Source organism: Vanellus vanellus (assembly GCF_965231255.1).
Source record: "Vanellus vanellus genome assembly, chromosome: 9".
In the NCBI taxonomy this organism is placed as follows: Eukaryota; Metazoa; Chordata; class Aves; order Charadriiformes; family Charadriidae; genus Vanellus; species Vanellus vanellus.
The window spans coordinates 21623526-21644826 of NC_138914.1; the positions used below are offsets into that span (position 1 = coordinate 21623526).

Genomic DNA, 21301 nt, shown 5'->3' on the forward strand with positions numbered 1-21301 from the left:
CGTTTCCAGGCTGCTTTGAGGCTGGATTAAGAATGCCACTTCTAGCTGACCTTAGCACTCATTTCTTTTACCAATTACTATTCAGAAGATGCTTTCTAAAGATCCCAGGATGTCTTGCTGATCTACTGGTAAACTGCATGGACTTCTTTCTTTCTATGAACACTCCTTTTTCTTCAATTGTAGGTACTTAACAGAGCTGAAATGACAAACCAGTAACAGCAAACCTTTTTACTGCAGAACTATGCCACAGGAACATTGAGGTCCAAGAATGCTGATGGATGGCTTTATTCTTCCTATTTACACAGATCATCCTGGATACAATGCTGATGTTCGTTGTGTCAGAAGTCTTTAAACTTGACCTCTGATTTCACATTATGTCTCAGTGGTGCCTTCAACAATTCAATGTTGAATTCAATGTTCAACCTTCAATAGAGAGTTGAACAGTCCCCCAGTCCCAGCTTATGCATTTCAGTCTTTGCTGTCCGCTATTAGATGTTGATATAGCTAGTTTTGTAGTTGATGTGGCTGAAAAATAAAATGGAGGAGGAACAAGTGACTGGTAGGGAAAGGGGCCAGGCTACTAAAGGGGACATTGCTGTTGAAGAAATGTATCCAAAGCCATAGCTTAGATTGGAGAGCATAAACCAGTTTGTTCCTTGCAGCAATGAGTGGGTGCGGCCTAATGAGGAATCGGATTTGATTAGCATCTACTTGCTGTATTGTTCTCTTGCCTTCAAGTATCTAATGAGCTACCTGTGGGACAGAGTAGCTCCATCCTTCTGACTTGGCCAGAGGCAGTCTTATTCAGTATGGTGATATCTGTGTTCCTCTGGCAGTTGTTGGGTTTTTCATGTGGGTTTGGGGTTACTTCTTATGTGAATATGTTTTGCTGGGTGCAGTTCTGCAGGTGCATCCAATGCTCAGAATTTTACTTAAGTATTGAAATGCTTGGTTCCAAAAGCAACAACTAATGGGCAGCTTTTAACCGAGAGCATAGCGTGAAAGTATATTCAAATATTAAGGTTAGCAAAGATGAAGTAGTCGGTGTATCCAACGGTATTTTTAACCCATGTTGCTATTAAAACCTTTTCTTCTGCCAGCAGTACTGAACTAAGCACCTGCTGCCTGCTCACTTGAGCTTGTACGATTGCTTATGCGGCCACACCGTAAATGAAGAACAGGTCTGGGTTAAAAATAGTTTGTTGATCAAAGTATTTTGAACTGGGATCAATCCCCTGCTGTGGTTTGCTATGCAAACTGCAGTCTGTTGTACTTGACTATCGTAATCATTGTAATGCTTTGCTTCCTATAGAAAACTAAGACAAATAGATAAGTAATGAAAAAAATAAATTTCAAAAGTACTTTAACAATAAAAGATGGTGATTAGTAATGCAGATCAGCAGTTGAATCAGACTAGGAAAATCATGGCTTAAAAACCAAATCAGACTGAGTTTCTATCTTCTCTGTAATTCATGACAGGTTTTGTGGAATTAAAGGCACCAAAACCTTTTGGTTAGTCACAATTTCTGTGTGTATGCATATATTTAAGACTAGCTATAGGAATTGGGCGGTACTCTGATTTACTGTATCCTAAGAGCAAGTTAGAAAGTTATCTTATGTGAAAAATGCCTAGTCTATTTACAGCTTCTTTATGTTGATACATTTAATTCCTTCCCTGTCAGATATGTCAAAACCCATTTTTTTCCCATAGCAATTCTAAATTGGACTGACAGCGTGTGGGACTGGATCTCCAAAATCCATACCTGTACTGCAGTTTGTGGCTTGTGAATCCTGCCAGATGAGAGAGGGACACAGGGCTCTGGGAATGTTAAACTTGATTAAAATGTAAAGCAAAGATCGCTTTGCTTTTTTTCCTTCTCTCCTAAATACAATTTTCCAGAGTCATTTGTTTCATCAACATTTTGTGACGTTGATACAAGTCTGTTGCTGAAGCTTTCTGCTTTTTTCTTAGCTAGTGTGTTGACGCAATAAAAACAAGTCTGTACCTTTCCTAACATCTTTGTGAGCTGTGACACTTTTTTTCCACTTTAAATAAGATGCCATTAACATGAACAGTTTAGTGTAGCTGGGATGGAACACTTATACTCAATTATGAGCAATTTAGCTGCTTACCTTAGCTTCAGAAGGAGAGCTTGGGATCTGAGACTCCTATCTGTATAAAAGTCAGTATCATAGAATTTTCAGAGGTGATTGTGTTGTGGGTTGTTTGAAAAACAAAACAACAAAACACAAACAAACAACAAAACCCTGCCTTTTTTGATATCTGACAACATGCTTGTTCTTCAAAATCTCCAATTATTCTGACATGAATTGTATTAAATGAGGGCAACGGTCTCTAGCATCATTTGCTGCTTTGTTAGATTGAAGAGGAGGACCTTGTACAAAAATTTTTGTTGGCTTTTCAGCTATATCAGCTACTTTAGAAGATCTGACTGACCTACAAGTCTCCTGACTGATGTTTAAAATAAACCAACCAAACACAACGCTACTGTGAGCAAATAACTAACTACATTTCTTGAATTTCTCTTACAGGTAGTTTGTATTGGTTCAATGGCAGAATTGGAAGAGCTGTCTGGAGTGAAAGTCACTGATCTCCATCGAGAAAGGTCAGTCACAGAGACTGTTAATGAATTATTAAAAAGAGTTGAGCAGACATAAAAAATACTGGTATTCTTTGCCTGAAACATGGGAGACAGATTTAGGGAAAATAAAAAAAAATAGTAAGAGGGCTTGCAATTAACATGTCTAAATTTTCCTTTCTTCTGTCTTAGCCACTGTTAATACAAAATCAATCTCTAAAATACCTTTAAATCATAAAAATTGTCAAAGGAAATGCTGAACTTTTTGAAGAATCATTAAAATTAAAACCAAAACTCCAGTCACACCTAATGTGCAAGCATAGTGTTAACTTCTTGTGCTAATTCTTGTTGTTGTTTCAAATTTGTCAATCTTTTTCTTTCCCATAGTATTGATCACCTAACTATCCCTTCACGCTGTGGCAAGGGCTTACTGCACCGGGTGCCTGAAGTTTTTGATTGCTGGTTTGAGAGTGGAAGCATGCCTTATGCACAAGTCCATTATCCATTTGAAAACAAAAAAGAACTTGAAGATGCTTTCCCTGCTGACTTCATTGCTGAAGGCATTGACCAAACCCGAGGATGGTAATTTACTGCCACTTTATTATGTGATATTATTGCCCCGCTTGTAACCTATTACATCTGGATGATCCTTTCATGTTGTGTAAAGTGTATGATGATTTTTTTTTTTTTTTTTTTTTTAAGTAAAATGCAAGGTAGTCTAAAGCTTGGTGACAAAAATGTTGCAGAAAGATGATACATTAGCAAGCAATCTTCCCAGATCTTGTAGAAGAAAGTCATTAGGTAACTGGGCAGATCTTTGGCCTGGTCAGTAAGAATCTCTGCAGCTGAATTTTCATAGAACTTGAGTTATCTACAAGAAACAGAACAGCAATTGAGTCAGTTGAAACGGAAGTCAATGATTTGAGGATTTCAAGCCAATGTATGGGCTAGTAATTTTTGCCCCCCAGATTAAATTTGAATTTGGGGTTTATGTGAGTGGGGAAAAAACAAAATTAAGTCAAACCTTAAATTAATTTGTTCACACAAATCTAATTTTCTAACTATAAGCTTCATCTGCTTATTTGATTTCTCTCTTAATAAATGCTTTTCAATCATTGATGACTTTTTTTCTCTAGTCTCAGATTTTTCTCTGGGTAATGTTCTCATACATGCATGCATACATATAGTTTTAGTTTTGTGTTTTTAAGTGTTTATTCTATTTTTGAAGTTTGAGGTTGGCTGTGAAAACTGATGGATTTTTAAGATGAATTTTTGTGTTTTCTAGATTAGTACATTAGACTATGTACAAGTAGAACTCTTCTGTCCAGTAACTTCACTTATTAGTGTTAAACTAAATTCCTCTGGAGCACAGTTGGCACCTCCCTTTGCCCACTCCTCTACTGCCCCAACAAACCAACCAACCAACCCAAATAAAGCAGTAAGATGTGGGCTTTTGCGTCTTCATGAAGTTGAGAGCAAGGTTTATATACATACTCTCAAAGCTTGAGCAAAGAAACATTTGTCGCATGATGCTAAATAAAACTAAGTTTCATGAATATAGCGAAAGGTGTCTTTGCAGCCCCTTACCTGTGATGCAAAAAATTATTTAGGTCCTTGAAATGAAAATTACGTTTGCAAGTGTGGCAGTTAGGGAGGGACCGCTTAAGTCTCAGTAAAACATGGACTTTTCGTGGCATATTAAATGCTTTTTCAGACTATAGCTGCACCTTACCTAGTTAGTGTTATGCATAATTGGGGCCTCAAAGCAGTACTTCACATAGGCCAGAATTAGGGCAACCTGATAAACTTCGTTAAAACTTTTTTTATGCAATAGAAGTGGTAAAATACTCTTGATTCCTGTCTGACTCTGACCTCTTACATGCATAGTAATTTTTTCTTTTTTTTTTTTTTTTTTTCTCCTCCAACAGTAGTCTGTCTTAGCCCATCTATGTTGATCTTTAATTTTGTGCTCTCCACAATTGTATATCACAGGTGCTTTTCAGTGTTAGTATACAACTAAGTACTGTTCAGTAGCATGAAACCCAGCAGCAGAGGGACATATTGATCTCATTGGCAGGTCGCTATTTCATGCTTGCTGCTCTTCAAGCAGTGTTGGATCCGGTATATACAGTGAATCCAATGTTTCTTCATTTACTTTGTTTTCTAGTGTGTGGATACAGCACTGTTAATTTGAGAAATGCTAATTTAGGAAATATTAACTATAAAATTAAATGTTATACAATATATTATATTTTATATAATACCTGTTTCATCTTGAAGGAAAGTGATAGGTTTTGTTTATCTGGGAGAAGAACTGCTTACTCTGCAGGAGCTGGGAGCTGGGGGAGGCTGGTACAGTGTTAGAATGAAGGTGGAGTGGAGAACAACAGCTTGAAAAGTTGTAATATGAGTGATTCCACGCATTAGTCTTTCTGCAACATCGGTCATTATGTGCACAAAAGGAGAATTAAAAACGTAGTTTTCCCTCTTTTATTCTTTTCCTTCTTTGTGGAAAAAAAAAATTAGAAAGTTGTGGGGGGTTTCTGTGGGTGTTTTGGTTTTGTTTTTAAGAAGAGACGAATAAGAACACATGATAAAGACATATAAAATACATGCAAAAGACGCGATCAGAAACTGATTTTCTCAGTGTTAAAATTTTATAAAGATAAAAGGGCATTGATTGTAATTTAGATGCCAAAAAATGGAAACAAATTTTTAAAATTCTACAATTGAATCATTCTTACACTGTGCAAGGAAGCACTGAAAGTAAAAGTTCAACATAATTAAAAATGTTTTGGGATTTCTATGTGGATACAAAATCTATTCCTGATTGTTACAATTCCAGTAGTAATAGGAGGAATGATAAATTTTAGGTTTCAGGGTTTAGCGATTTGAGATTGGAATATCATAGTGGATTAGTGTGTGTCACACACATTTACTGCAGTATTTCTTTTAGTGCTGTCCTTTGTGTGGGAGACACGACAGATGAAGAGAGAAGTCTCATCTCATATGCTTCCAACGAAGCTCTCTAGTACCCTTAAAGAATGCTTTTGTAATTTTTACACAGGTTGGCCTTCTTATAGTGTGATATTAATTTAAACTTGAGTGCTGTGCAACATGCAGATCTGCTAAACTATCATGTTTCCAGTTTATAAAGTTATTTTCTTTTTTAAAATAGTAAATTTAACCCATGGATTTCACTTCACTGATGTTGACCTATCTGCAAGTTGCCGCTGAAAGCAGCTTCTTTGCCTTTCCTTAGTAGGCTGAACTGAATCACATCACTAATTCAACTGAAGATTGGCCGTGGAAAAATAACAAGCTGATGCTAGTGCCAGCGGTGACTCTGTGCTTGTAGACATACACCCACTGTGCTTTGGTTTGAGCCCACACGCTCGTGTTGTACTGTAGGCAATGTGCACATGGAGACTTTCACATTCCAATCTGGTGTAGATTGCTTTTTGTTTTTAACATCAGCATAAGAGTTACTGTAACTCTTCACCATACCCAAGTCTGTCTCATCTTTTTGTGGGTGGAATATCAAAACGCTTGCCTCAATGCATGGTGCTTATACCTTTCCCACGGTGCTCGTGTCTGTTGATAAGGTGGTGCTTTGATAACAGCTAGCGTTCTGTGATTTGCAAAAGAGTACTTTTGTTTTGTGAAAGAAAGAAGGAATTAAAATGTGAGGTAGCGATCTTTTTGGTAAAAAGTAAAGCTGTCTCAGGCTGTTCTTAAGAAGAGTTCTTATTCTGAAACTGTTAGGCTTTGAGTTACCTTTTCCTAAGTCTTGGAAAAAATGAGGCTATTTTGAAGAGAAGACACATGTACCTTTCTGCCAGTATGACAGCGCAATATCATAATAGGCCGAAGTGAACAACAAGCTGGTGTGTTCTGAAGTGTTAAGAGCACAGCACGTGATTTTTATTTGAAGTATTCTCTATAAAGTGTTAAGATTCAGAATGAAGATTGGTTTTGTGTCGGGTCAGAGACTGAGGTGAAGTAAGGACTGGTAGGTGGTGAAAAGCTCAGGAGGTGGAGGTCCCGTGGCTTCTGTTTGACTCAACAGAGAAGGGGAGAAAGTCAAGGGAGACAAGGGAAAAATTAATGTGACCAAGGTGATGAGCTAGGAGAGCAATCGTTTTGATTACTTTCTGCATGGATATGAGAAGGAGATGAATTATATTTGTTGAGGCTGGAGGAAAAAATCTTACAGTAGTTGGATGGCAGTCTGGATGGCTTGGTAGGAAAGGCTCTGTCTCTGTAAATAGGGAGGTACAAGATTTATAGTCATCATCAGAATGTGGTGGCCTACGGGGAATTAATAGCTGAATGTTTTTGGCACGAATCACAGCATTATGAATTTACCCACAATTGTTCAAGAAAGGAGAAAACAGGAAGGGAACGCTTTCTTTTAGGAGGAGTGAAAGAGGAGGGAAGAAGAGCAAAGTAGTGGATTTCTGTCTCTGTGGTGTTAAGGGTGTGTTTTACTATTGTCTTGGCTGACAGCTCTATGTCTTCAAGAATGTAACTAGGAGCAGACTGAGATTTGGTGAATGGAAGATGAAGCAGCACAGATAAGTTGAGGAAGATGTCAGAAACAAATGTGTCTGTGGACAATGTATTTCAAAAATAAGGTGCAGAGAGACACTCCTTTAAATTATTGAGAGAGAATGAGGTGAATTATTTTTAAAGGATAATCTGAGAAAGAATGAGAAGAGTTATGTCAGAATGATGTGTAAACAGGTGGATCACAGGATCTCAAAGACAGTCTTGTAACTGTCATCAACTAAGGTACCTCACTGCTGAGGCTTATTGGGTTTGACAATGCAAATAACATAAAACTTGTGAAAAGTTCTTGGGATGCATTGTTTCAGTGCCCACAATCAGTCTGTACAATTTTCCTAATACAAACAGCATTGAAATCTCTTCTAGTTGGTTCTGCGTTGTTCTTTTGAATTGCAAATGCACCTGCTCTAATATGAGAATTTGTGACCAGTTTGCAGAAAGTGGTGGGAGTTTGTCAATGAGGTACCTTCGTACGAAATACTGAAGAAGTACTGCTGCGTTTGTAATGAACTGTCAGTCTCGTAGGCTTGAGGTGTCGATCATCTGAGTAAATGCTCAGATGTTTGTGTTTGGGGGTTTTCTTAAGAGGGTTGAAAATGAAGATGGGGATTCTGAGTGTATGTGTTTGTGTGCAAGTGGAGAAGCGCTGGTTAAAAGTAATGAAATTACAGTGCAATGTAATAAAGAGGATTTGTATCCCACAGTGTGAATTGAGGTGATTTTGAGAGTGTTAAGCCTGTCTGAGAGAAGCATCAGAGTTGTCATGTCAGCCACTTAATAAATGTAGTAATGCACACAGCAACCTTCACAGAGTTTTGGACCTTCAAGTGTCAGAATAACGCTTTTGCGATTATAGGCAGCTTTTTGATAAAAACTACTTCGGAATATACAGATGGACCCTTTTTTTTCCGCACTGAGGTGTTTCTCCACTAAATCTTCATACAAATGCGTAGTTTTGAGGCATAACCTCCTGTGCCTTATTCTAAATCAATTAGCTTTTGTATAATCATCTGCTGTTTTAAGGTTGCTAAGCAATCGTCAGTGTGATACTCATTTTTAACCAGGAAAGCTGTGGCCCACCCTCCGGTTGTTTTCTTAAAAGTAATTACCATCAGTGCAGTTACAGAAGCCCATAGTTACTTCCTTTGGTGAAGGTTCTGACTCCTGAGTATGAAACGAACACATTATCTTGGACCGCCACTTAATTTCTCAGATACAATCATATATTGACATACTGAACAATAGTTGCCTGTGCTTGCTCCAACACTGATTTCTTGAGTGTCCTACATAGTTTATACAGGTATTGTAAACACATAAAAGGCAGAGGGAACGCCCTACTGCTCTGTATTTTCTGTAATAAAGGGAAAAATGCTACCGTTTTCTTCACGACCTTCCTAATGCCTACTATCACGATTCTTCAGCCTTCTTGGACTAGTAGATAACAGCTGAGCAAACAGCATGATAAGCTACAAAGAGGAAAAAGGTCTACTTACAATAAGCTCATCTTCTGAGTCTTTGCCACATAAATGTTCCACATACTTAAAATTTAACTTTGCTAGAGTAGAACAACATAATGAAAATTTTCTTTTGTAATGAAGGACGTGCAGACTTCCGCTTGGTGTATTTAGAAAGTTACATTTACGTTGTCTCTTGTTTCAGGTTCTACACTTTGCTGGTGCTGTCCACTGCTCTTTTTGGAAGGCCTCCTTTCAAGAATGTAATTGTGAATGGCCTCGTTCTTGCCAGGTTGGTATGTCAGTCAATTCATTCCTGAACAGATTTTTTAGTCAAAAAATATTTCGGATAAGTCCTTGCCAGGTTGGTATGTCAGTCAGTTCGTTCCTGAACAGATTTTTAGTCAAAAAATATTCCGGATAAGTCCCTGTGAATTGTAAATTAAATCTGAAACGGACTTCGGAGCTGTTAAGACTTGTCAGGGAGGTATTGGTGTTGCAGGAGGTAAGAGGCACCTTGAGAGTGTGAGGTTTACACATCCCAGCTATCTGTTATACTAGGTTTTTTCCAGCAGGACTAGTCTTTCTGAGAGGGAAAATGAGTTACAAGTCAGAATAGGAAAGAATAGGAAATAAACGATACTTGTTATGCAGAGTAAAAGGGATTATAAATGTAGGTTTAGGTGTGATTTTATATAAAATAATTATATTTGTTCCCCTTTATTTTCAAATAAAGCTTTGCCGGGGCTGCAGGGATTGATTCAAAACAAGTGCATCTTCCTTTAGCTTTGGTAGCAAAGACAGATTTCCTGCTTGGATTTGTAACTTGGGAGCTTCTTGGGTTGTTTGGGTTGTTTTTTTTTTTAGTTGCTTTCGTGGGTTCAACAGTCATACTGAAATGATATCCTAGTACATAATTATGTCTATGATACCAAGAACATAATAGGACAGAAAAATTAAACTGGATTTGAAGGGCCTATTTTCTTTATCTGTGTATTACAACAATTCTGGGAATTTATGCCTACGTTCTGATATTTTCTAGTGATGGCCAAAAAATGAGCAAAAGGAAGAAGAATTATCCTGATCCAATGAGTATTGTTAATAGTTATGGAGCTGATGCACTAAGGTAGGATTTCTTTAATTAATGTACCATCTGGTATGTTAGCTTTCTGTTCATAGCAGACATGTACCAGGAGGACTGCTTTATGGGGTTTTGACAATTATCAGTAGGAAGACAGTTAATTTTAGAAACTTCTAGACCACTATGGCAGCCAAATAGCTGAAAAAGTGGATGACTCAAAAGAACTGGCAATAGTTACAGTGCCTGGGCTTTCTATACCCTTGTCTTATATACCCTTGTTACTTCAAGGCTGGTAACAACCAAAGCTGACGTGCCGACTGGAGGCCTTTTGTCAGAAAATGTGTGTCCGCTTTGTACGGAATGCTTCCTCTTGAGCCAGCACTGTCTGCTATTGCAGCTAATAGTCTGAGTTGACCCAGTGAAAATTTGAATAAAGTCTTTGAGAACAATACTATTAGTTTACAATGTTAAATCATTATTTTAGGGAAGGCTTACTGTAAAAATGCATGGAAATGTTTGTTTGCTGCTTATACTATACGTTTTCTAAACAGAAAGTATTTCTTTTTTGTTCATGTAAGTATACAGTATGTACTTAATAGTAGTGAAACCAGAAAAGCAGAAGTGGAGCAGCCTGCATATATATAAATTGCCCCGGTCAAACAGAGATTAAACGCAGTTCAAGTGTTTCATTAGAGTTATACTAACATATAAACGTAATTATGCAGTCGCCTGGTCCTTTGCCTAAGATGCACTAACTACATGCATGAAATGGTACCTTGAGGTAAAGGTGCAATAAAGACATTTTAATAACTGCAGGAGTACACTACTTAGGCATTTCTTAAGAGCCCTGTAATTCTTGCTATATATAAGAAGAAAACTATCACACAGATTGAATTGTATGTTACAACTATATGTGGTAATGATTGGGCTTGAATGAAAGCTTAGTGTATGGTGGTTTTTTGTTTATTTGAGAAAGATGGTTGTCGCTTGTTTTAGATAACGTAAAAAAATAAATAGAAAGTTCCTTATTGTTTCAAGCTTTAGCATTTAGAAGAGCTAGTAAATTATCTGCTCATATATGTTTACAATGGAGAGTTGGGTGGATTACTTAAATTTGATCAAGTTTGTTCTTTACAAATAATCAAGATGGATTAGCAGAATATCAGTGAATTGGTAGCTGGAACAATATGAATGAAAAGGGTTGGAGTTACTCATATTTGAGATTTTTAAATTGCAGGTGATGTTTCTGTTGGGAAAAACTCTGCCTTTTTTATAAAACAAAACAAAAAAATCTCAAACACCAGAAGTTACACTTCCATTATTCATGTTTTTTTTTTTATTTCTAAAAAGCTAATTCATTTTTCTGCCTGTGTACTCATTCTTTAATGTCACATTTATTTATACATACACCCACATGGAGAGTAAAAAGTATTGCAGACTAGGTTCATTTATGAAAGGAGCGCTGCGATTCAGTTGTCTCTGCTTGTTCACTGAAGCGCTTGATGTGTTCTGTTTATAGGAAAGGCTACAACTGAGTTTTTTCCTTGGCACTGTTTCCCTGCAGAGTTACTTTAGCTTTTACAGTACACACACATATATATATTTTTAAACCACAGCTTTGAAGTATTCTCAGCAGTGGCTTGATAAGTAGATCAGCAGAAAATATAGATGTAAGTTGCTTAAATGAATATGGAATTGAGTGGAAAGGGCAAACAGAAGAAATAACAGCACAGTAAATTTAACAACCCCGCTTCAGACTTCCTGAAACTTGAATCCTGTGTGAAATCTGTAAGAATTGTCAAAACAGTTATATTTCAATGTTCTGAAGACCTATGACTTGGGTTGGATAGCTGTCAAAGTTGAAATATGTCAGAAGGAGAATTTGCTGGTCATAGTATTTACAAGCCTTTTGCTTTCATGTGCCCTGAGGTAAGTATTGCTGTTAGAAGTGATGTGTTACATTCACTTCTCAATCTGTTCTTATAATGCAGAAGTAACGTAATGCCACAGACTGCTGTTTTAGATGGAAAGAAGGAGGTTATTTTTTTCTCATATGTTGTTAGAAAACTTGGTAATACGTGCTCGATTTGAAGAAGGTTTTATTTTCTGCCCAGTGCGTAATATCGCCCGGTGTAACTAAATTGATAGAAATCTTCCTTTATCAGGTGCCTTATTTCTCTTTCCATATAATGGGTGTAAGTGTCTTTGCATTGGAATAATTCAGGAAATTAGTATTCTTTTAAGATTTACATACTGTGAGTTAGTGTATGGCTGTGATGTTAAAAAAAACCCAAACGAACAACAACAAAAAAAAACCCAAAAAAAAAAAAAACACAAAACCAAACTGTAGCCTTAGAGAGCTAAACTTTCTTTAATTTCTCATCCTAAGAGCCATTTTAAAAATACTTCTGATAGATGGACAAATACTGACTGGGTGGAGAATGGATTGAGAGCAGCCCTGAGAAGAAGGACTTAGGGTTGTTGGTTGATAAGAAGCTCAACGTGAGCTGGGAATGTGCACTCACAGTCCAGAAAGCCACCCGCATCCTGGGCTGCATCCCCAGCAGCATGGCCAGCAGAGCGAGGGGGGGATTCTGCCCCTCTACTCTGCTCTGGGGAGATCCCACCTGCAGTGCTGCCTCCAACATAAGGAGGACATGGACCTGTTGGATCGAGTCCAGAGGAGGCACGAAAATGATCAGAGGGCTGGAGCACCTCTGCTGTGAGGACAGGCTGAGAGAGTTGGGCTTGTTCAGCCTGGATAAGGTTTCAGAGAGACCTTATAGCGGCTTTCCAGTATCTGAAGGGGGCCTACAAGAAAGCTGGAGGGGGACTTTTTACAAGGGCATGTAGTGATAGGATGAGGGGTAACTTTTTTAAACTGAAAGAGGGGAGATGTAGTTTGGACATTACGAAGAAATTTTTCCCTCTGAGGGTGGTGAGCCCCTGGCCCAGGTTGCTTGGGGAAGCTGTGGCTGCCCCATCCCTGAAGGTGTTCAAGGCCAGGTTGGATGGGGCTTTAAGCAACCTGTTCTGGTGGGAGGTGTCCCTACCCAGTGCAGGGGGGGGTGGAACTAGATGATTTTTAAGGTCCCTTCCAACCCGAACCATTCTATGATTCTACTCTGCAGCGAGTGCTGCTGAGGCGGGTGCAAAGGGGCAATTTAGTGGATCCTTCACAGTTCTGATTAGTTTGTATTACTGCCTCCTGAGGAGGAAAGCAGTAGAGACAATTTGAAGTGGTCATTATTCTACTTAAGTCCAAACTGGTAAAAGGCCTGGAGTATCCTGGTGTACTGTGGGGCCAGACCAGCTCTCATTTTTGGAGCAAAGTTATGTTTGACTTCTGAAATAAATAATGAGTAATAAGCACATAAATAATTGTGATCGGAGGTTTGGTTTAAATATATATTTATAAATTCTATTTTCATTGAAGGACTTACTAGTTCATTATCATGATTAATTGTTCTGTACTTATAAATTTATAATTTGAATTAGGATACCATGTTTAAAAACCTTTTTATTTTTTTACAGTGCTTGAAATGCCCATTTCTGTGCTGCATTACTGCCTGTTTACTCTGGCAGCTCTATTTATGTATTCATTTTTATGCAAGAAGCCCTCTCCTGGAGAATTTATGGTCTGGTATTCTTGAATGTGCTGTGTCAAACCCCATTAAGATTTTAAAGCCGCCTAAAGGAAGTGCCTGTAAAGATGTATTAGTTTAGAATCATGATTTTAAAAGTTGATAAAAAGTGAGAAAATGAGTTAGTCAATTTCTATTGAGAAATGCCGTGGTCTTTGAAATAGAAAATGTTTGGTTTGGTTTTCATATTTGGAAAACGAAATGAAGTGCATCTAAATCAAGTTTGTATTCAAGTTTTTATTGGTACTTGAGTAAGACCTGGTTTATTTTTGACTTAACTTGATAGACACCCGTTTGTCTCTGTAGACAGAATATTTGTTTAGGGAATAAGATGGGATAAGGAAGAAAAATGACTTTTCATGAACTCTCAGCCAGCAAGGAAGCTAGGGGATGTGTCTGCTTCTCTGAAATGAAGAACTTAGCTTGAGAGAGCCTGACCTGAGGAGGATCTCCCTGGACAGGGTGGGTTTTATGTATAGATGAACTCCCTTGGCTGAGGTGGGCATGATTCTGTGAGGGGCTGCTTCTGATACAAGTAGTCGGTGTCACCTGAATCCTCTGCTTTGCTCTTTTAGAGCTGTTTCTGGAGCTGAGGCACATTTGTATTGTAGGAGGTACATCCTTTGTCCTCTTCTTGGGCTATTTTCCTTGAAAACGTTAATTTCTCCTTTTTTCCTCAGATTTGCCTGTTTTGCTTTGCTCCTTAATCCTATGTTTGCAGTGGGCCCAAAACTTTTATAATTCAAGAAATTAAGTAGATTGAGTAGAAGGGTACCGCGTCATTGTTAAAGAATTAAAAATTCTACTGAAACAATAGGTGCTGTTCTAAAGATGAACACTAATTCATAGAATCACAGAATGGTTGGAGTTGGAATGGACCTTAAAGAGCATCTTGTTCCAACCCCCCTGCCCTGGGTAGGGACACCTCCCACCAGCCCACGTTGCTCCAAGCCCCGTCCAATCTGGCCTTGAACACCTTCAGGGATGGGGCAGCCACAGCTGCTCTGAGCAACCTGGGCCAGGGGCTCATCACCCTCAGAGGGAAAAATTTCTTCCTAATATCTAATCTACATCTCCCCTCTTTCAGTCTAAAACTATTACCCCTCATCCATTCCCTGATCAAGACTCCCTCCCCAGCTCTTCTGTAGCCCCCTTCAGGTACTGGAAGGGGCTCTAAGGTCTCCCCAGAGCCTTCTCCAGGCTGAACAACCCCAACTCTCTCAGCCTGCCTTCAAAGCAGAGGTGCTCCAGCCCTCTGATCGTCTTAGTGGCCTCCTCTGGATGCTGAGCCTGTATTTGTGCTTGGAATTGCCCTGACCCACATGTAGGACCTTGCTTTTGGCCTGACTGAAATACATGAGTTTGGCATGGGTCCACCTCTCCAGCCTGTCCAAGTCCCTCTGGATGGCGTCCCTTCCCTCTAGCATGTTGACTGCTCCACACAGCTTGCTGTCATCAGCAAACTTGTTGAGGCTGCACTCGCTCCCACTGTCCATGTCACCAGAAAAGATGTTAAACAGCGCCGGTCCCAGTACAGACCCCTGGGGAACACCACTCATCACTGGTCTCCACTAAGACATTGATCTGCTCACCACAACTGTTTGAGTGTGGCCATACAGCCAGTTCCTTATTCACTAAGTGGTCCATCCATCAAATCCATGTCTCTAAATTGAAGAGACCAGGATGTTGTGTGGGACAGTGTCAAATGCTTTGCACAAGTCCAGGTAGATGGTGTCAGTTGCTCTCCCCTTCTTCATCAATGCTGTAATGCCATCTAGAAGGCTGCCAAATTTGTCAGGCATGATTTGCCCTTAGTGAAGCTATGCAATTCCATGCATCCGCTGCTTGTTTTATACTGTGGTAGCATCTGAGCATGTGTTATCACTTCAATGTAAAAAAGAAAATTTAAATTCGAATTCAAATTCCATATGCAGTATTATAAAAACAATCGTGTAGTGCTGGTAAGTAAACTGTTGTATGTTCAATATGTTACACGTTTGCAATACTCTCCTCAGAGCTAGTATGAAACTACTTCCTTGGGTATCTTCCTCTTGCTATGCAGCTCTCTAGGGTTTACTATATGTTTGAGTGTGTTTCTATCACTATATGCAGTTTTAAGCTTTTAAGTATTTTGTTCTTATATTGCAGGTTATACCTGATCAATTCTCCTGTGGTAAGAGCAGAAAATCTGAGATTTAAGGAGGAAGGAGTAAGGGATATACTGAAGGATGTCTTCCTGCCCTGGTACAATGCATATCGCTTTCTTGTTCAGAATGTTCAGATCCTGCAACATAAGGTACAGAACTCTCCAGCACGGAAGAGCAAAGGGGAAGGGGCTTTGTGCTTTTTCCACTGTTAGAGTGAATTAGCATCGTAGAGAAATTCAGACTGGAAGGGAGGTCTGAACTGACTCTGGAGGTCATCTGATCTTTACCTCCTTGTTCAAAGCAACGCTGACTTCAAAGTTAGATCAGGTTGTATATACTTGCTGTTAATTTCTGTGTTACTTGCTGTTTGTACCCTGTTTTACAAAGCTGTAATCACCCTGCATCTTTCTTTTCTTGACCAAGCTTATTATTATATAGAAAGGACAAGTGGAAGGTAGGGGACTGTGAAGGCAGAACAGCTATGCTTTCTCAGATTAGGGTGCTCTTGATTCCCTTTTATTTGAGATGTGATGCTATGCTATTGCATTAATATTCTTAAAATTAAAGAACAAGATAAGGACTTTGAGTTTGTGGGGTTAATACACACTAAGCAATTATCTGCTGCTAGTCACCATGCTGGGAACACCAGTTAAAAGCCAGGTGCTGCACGTGCTCGAGGGAATCCTTCGGAAATACCCATTCTAAGCCTTGTTGGTTTCCTAGTGATTGTCTTATCAGTGTTTGCATAGTAGTTCGTAGGCAGTAGGTGTCACTAATACTGCCATGAGCGCTACTGCTGCTTTTTCTTTGCTGTTACCCCATGTCATGTAGTTGGGCATGGCTACATCGCAGGACGGATGCCACTGGAGGATGGCATCTGGACTGCATGTTTCTCTGCACTGAGAACATTGCTTAATAGCATACAGATTTAACACAAGTAAAACGGCAAATAAGTAATGAAAAGAAAGTTATTTTCAGTAGCAGCTGCTGTGACAATTTATTGAGCTAACTCATTTACTGTAACTTTAATTATGAATCTGCATAAAAATGTTTAACTTGGGAATACTTGATACAGAATACATTAGCCACAGCAAGAAGATTGCCTTCTGTAACATGACAGTTAATTTTTTAAAAGTTAAATTTAAATACAACTCAGAAAAGAAATGAAGAAATGGAATGGAAAGCAAGGTAAATCATCATAAAAGCAATAATGCTTTAGACTTGTAGATTACATTTGAAGTCTACTAAAAAATGCTGGATGAGTGACAGGAGTTTCTACACTTTCAGAATGGAAGCAGGATTAAATTTTGTTCTTATAGTAATTTTTCATTTAAATTGAAGATTTTATGTGTACATTGTATCGTTTCTGTTGAAACCAATTTTAATCTTTCATCTGAGATTAATGATAGATGGTTACGACTTGTTAGTGCTGACTCTTAGGGGAGAGTGCGAACTTAGTGGAAAAAGCTCAAACCTTGTACAATGCATGAAATTACAGTAGCAGCCTAATCATTGCGGAGAGCTGCCATTCGAAGCAATAAAAGCAACTGACTTCAATGAATAGTACAGTAAATAGCTGACTTAAAAAAATGGTTTTATCTTTTTAACAACCCCCTTTGGGAAGAAAGTCTGGTAACTTCAGATCCTAATATTTTGCAAATCTTTTCTTAGGATCCCTAGACAGCATTCATCAGACAAACTTACACGTTGCCCCCAAAATATACTTCAGTTTTTCCTGTTTGACCTTTGAATTATCTAAAGCATGCTTTGCAGCTTTTTGCTGGGATCCCATTAAATCTTGCAAGATCAGCCAGACGGGGGATGGAAGACCCCAGTGGAAAATCCAGATGCTTAAGCAGTTAGTTTTGGTAATTCAGCAGATGTAATTTTTCTTTCTGAATAGATAACGAAACCATTCCTATGCACCATATTAGGCAAAAGAATGTGCTGTTGGAGGCGATAGTGCTTAAATTAGATGTCATGCACAGGCTTAAACAACTTTTTCATTGTAATCTGCCTCCTGCAAGAGAGAAATTACAATCCCGGTGTCCTGGATGAAGCCTAATAATAATTTTATGGTTCCTGTAATTATCACATTATTGCTGACCTCACATTGGGATTGCTGCACTTCTGGGTGTGCAGATGCATTTATCTCCTAAGAATTTTCTCCTTTATACTACGTAAGTGAATGCATAATTATTAGGTTGAATAATCCAAACAGATTTTTTCATCTGGACTCTCTGGAAAGTCCGAAGACTCTTAAAACCAGATGCTAAATAGTGTTCAGGGGAAAAAAAATAATAAAAAGGCCTCTGTTTTCAAGGAGCCATAAGAATGGTCACATGGAAAACAGTCAGACTGTAGGCACCAACAAGGGTCCTTACTTGTGGTCATGCCTGCAATACCCTACAGAGTCAGCAAAGTGTTACAAAATTTCTCAGATCGGTGCAAACATCAGTATTCGGGAAAGCCACAAAACGCACTATATGCATGTTGAGTGCCTAAAAATTCCACCTGTTTTATCAGGTTGTTACAATCTTCTATGTTTTAATCTGCTGAAATTGTCACATGCTCTTAAAAAATAACTAATATATTGTTTCTCTGCCCTTTCCTCAAATACAATTTATCTCTGTAGTACATTTCTTGTAAATGCTTTAGATCCTTCTAGATGAAGGAGTTATGTAAGTTCAAGAGTCATACCCTGTGTCTGGAAGCTATGACTTATGCTGCAAACAGGGAAAGAACGACTGCATACCGTTGTGTGCTGTACTACTTTTCATCTGGTTTAACAGATCCAAATAACTGGCCTCCCTTGTAGTTGAAGATATGGTGTGGTGAAATCAGCAGCAGTGGGAGTCAGGTTCTCCGTAGCTGTTTCTCTTATACGTGTTTCTGGAATTTAATGTTCTCTCTTAGGAAACCAATGTAACACAGTGAAGGTGACAAAATATTAGTGGCTGACAGGTGGTTTGATGTAGAGGTTTGAATATATACCCTTGTGACTTGAAAAATGTGTTTTGTGTTTTTATGTTGATGATAGGATGAGGGAAGAGAATTCCTTTACAATGAGAACACAGTTAAGGAGAGCAGTAACATCATGGATAAATGGATTCTTTCATTCACCCAATCGCTCATTCAGTTCTTCAAAGCTGAAATGGCAGGTACGCACGTGTTCGGTCGGGTGTGTGTACGGGTGTTTAATTTTCAGAGGACTAGTCCTTTCATCCAGAGATTTCCAGGTTCCACATGAGACTTACGATTCAGATAAAAGGAAGGAAATCTTTAACCAGCTACCGTAATACATGGAATGCTGCTTTCATCGGTGTTAACACAGATTTTGCTATGCTTGTTCGTGAGATTTCAAAAAGTGATGAGGCTTTTTTTTTTGTTACAGCTAATCCTATGAGCTCGGTGATGTAGCTTCTTGCTGCAAGAATATCTTCTGAAGTTCTTGGAGCAATTAATAATACTATAATATTAACTGAAAGAGAGCAGTGAAAAGGAAGCCGAATAGAATTTGGGGAAGCTGCAGAAAAAGGATAAAATGGGCAGTGCTCAAGTCAGCTAAATACAATAATTATGAGAGGTACATGAGCATGGGGAGTAAATCTTCCCCTGCATAGTTCCAAGGAGAGGTTTTCTTTCTAATCATATTAGCAGTGTGTGCAGCAGGATGGAATAGCATTAGGATGTTGTGTAGCTGTGAGAAGATACTCCCCTGGTTTTTCTTCCTGCATGTTGTCTTTTTGATCATCCCATACTTCTCAATGCTGACATTATATTAAGACAATATTAATTGCAAAGAGAAGGTGCTGCAAGAGCCCTTTGAAGCTCTTGCAGTTGGTCTGATCCAGTAAGCTTACAAATTTGCAGATAAAGTCACCATGAGATTTGGAGAGGTTTTGGTGCCTTTAAGGGCACTAGAAGTCTAGATACTGGAAAGTAGGTGGCTTTTGACCTTGTAGGTCCCACTTATGAATAAACAACCAACCTCCCCTATGCCTGTGATCTTAAGTTGCCCTTGGAAGAATTTTTAGAAACCTTCAGCATGTGTACTTCGGCTTGGGGAAGGAAGGTACTAGTGGGGTAATAGATGAGGAGACAGCTAAATGCCAGATTGGAGTTCATGAGGACACAGGACAGTCCTCCTCTGCTTCAGTCATCTCTTGTATTCCCCCCCTCTTAGACTGACATGGTGTTCACTCTCACCAACACCAGTAAGATGAGTTTATCTTGCTACAGCAGATAAAGCACGTCATTTTGGTAATAACAAAATTCGGGTGAGGTCATCTAAGAACATTGCACTAAGGGAAGAAAGAATCCTTAAGCTACCAAAACCAGGAATGTGATAAAAGCTGTCTGTTGTAGATGAAAATGTATCGTCTTCCTTGAAGTGTTGTCCTAAAAATTTGGTGGTGGTGTGCGCAGAGTTTCATGTTGCCAAACAGAAATGTGCAGAGCCTATATAAGTTTGTGCTGCGTGTAAAGAGGAAAATACTTTGAGGGACGGTGGAAAATTTATTTGTGAATGTGTACCTGGGATCTTGGATTAGTGCACAGTTTAAACAGAAATAGTATTTGCAGGAAGATGAGCATGGGGGTAGAAACTTGAGTTCTCTGCTCTGAATTTCTAAGAGGAAGACGAAGCTAATAAAAAAGGGTTGTGTCAGCTGACACCTGTACAAAGCAAGAAGATCCTTCCAAGCAGGAAGAGAAAATTCCTGTTGGAAAATGACAGTGTAAAGACTTTCAAGACTTGTAGCATTGGTATTAAATGCTATTGTCTTGTGTTAAATGAAGATAACATGATGTGCTCATCAAATGAGTGACACTTCCTATTTGGAAGTGATTAATAAACATGCCTTTTCAATTTATTTTTCTGCATAAACTCAGAATTCAGTCAGACACTAATGAGATGCAGTAAATTTGTGTACTGTGATTTGTATAAATTTGATTTGAGTAAATTTGTATACTCTTGTGCCAATCTTTTTAAAAAAAACTAGTTTGGGATTTTTTACTTCAGATGACTTGAAGTAGGAAGAATGTCAGGAAGAGGCAAGATTATAATGGTGACTGATAAATGCTAGGTAGGGGAGATAAATACACTACGCAAGCTTCATTTTAGAACCCAAGATTTTGAAAACATTACTAATAATGAAAAAATAAACAAATGCAGAAGCTGTTGTAGATGTGGCATGATGTGAACAAAAATAAATGATTGCGTTTGCCAACTAATGCCATACAACTCTGTTACCAGCAAGATGCATAATAAAAAAATGTGTTGTCTCTGCTATGTCTAAAACATAGGTGAGGCAGTGGTGCTGAGGTGATATTTGGGCACTGGCTGTCAAAGATATGGCCCAGTCTGCACTGTAACATGCTGTTCTGCACCTGTGGGTATGATTGTGTGTAAGAACATACAGGCTTGAGACTCTAAATGGCAAGGAGACACCACTAACCAGAAAAATGTTGCATTTGAGCTTAGCATCTTCTATTTAATCGAGTGTATTATAGTGCAGCTAAATTTTACACCAATTGCCTGCCCCTAGAAAAATGTTTCCATTAAGTAAAACTTAGGTTAATTCTGCCTCAGTTTCTACTAGTAGCTTGAAGAGCCAGCAGTATTTCAGCCGAAATGGAGTCCCTCTCAGTTTAGTCTTGATTGACTTCACTTGATTAGACTGCAGCTGGGAAGGGGAACGTACCTGTGCACACTCCAACTCTGGGATGCTTTAGAGAGCCTAGGAAAACTTCAGAAAGGGGTAACAACCTTCTGCTAATCCTGGCTTGGGGAGAGCTTTTGGCT

At 38.7% G+C, this 21301-nt stretch overlaps 1 protein-coding gene across 1 annotated transcript in view; it reads left to right on the plus strand.

Moving 5' to 3' along the window:
- The window catches only part of IARS1 (isoleucyl-tRNA synthetase 1), a gene marked incomplete at its 5' end in the record, with an annotated part of 105938 nt that overhangs the window by 49849 nt on the left and 34788 nt on the right, over positions 1 to 21301 (plus strand). Inside the window, 6 exons of the mRNA XM_082487808.1 lie at positions 2554 to 2627; positions 2988 to 3182; positions 8829 to 8915; positions 9666 to 9749; positions 15497 to 15644; positions 18536 to 18656. Of these exons, the coding sequence (XP_082343934.1) occupies positions 2554 to 2627; positions 2988 to 3182; positions 8829 to 8915; positions 9666 to 9749; positions 15497 to 15644; positions 18536 to 18656 (709 nt within the window). The remainder of the gene's footprint in view (positions 1 to 2553; positions 2628 to 2987; positions 3183 to 8828; positions 8916 to 9665; positions 9750 to 15496; positions 15645 to 18535; positions 18657 to 21301) is intronic.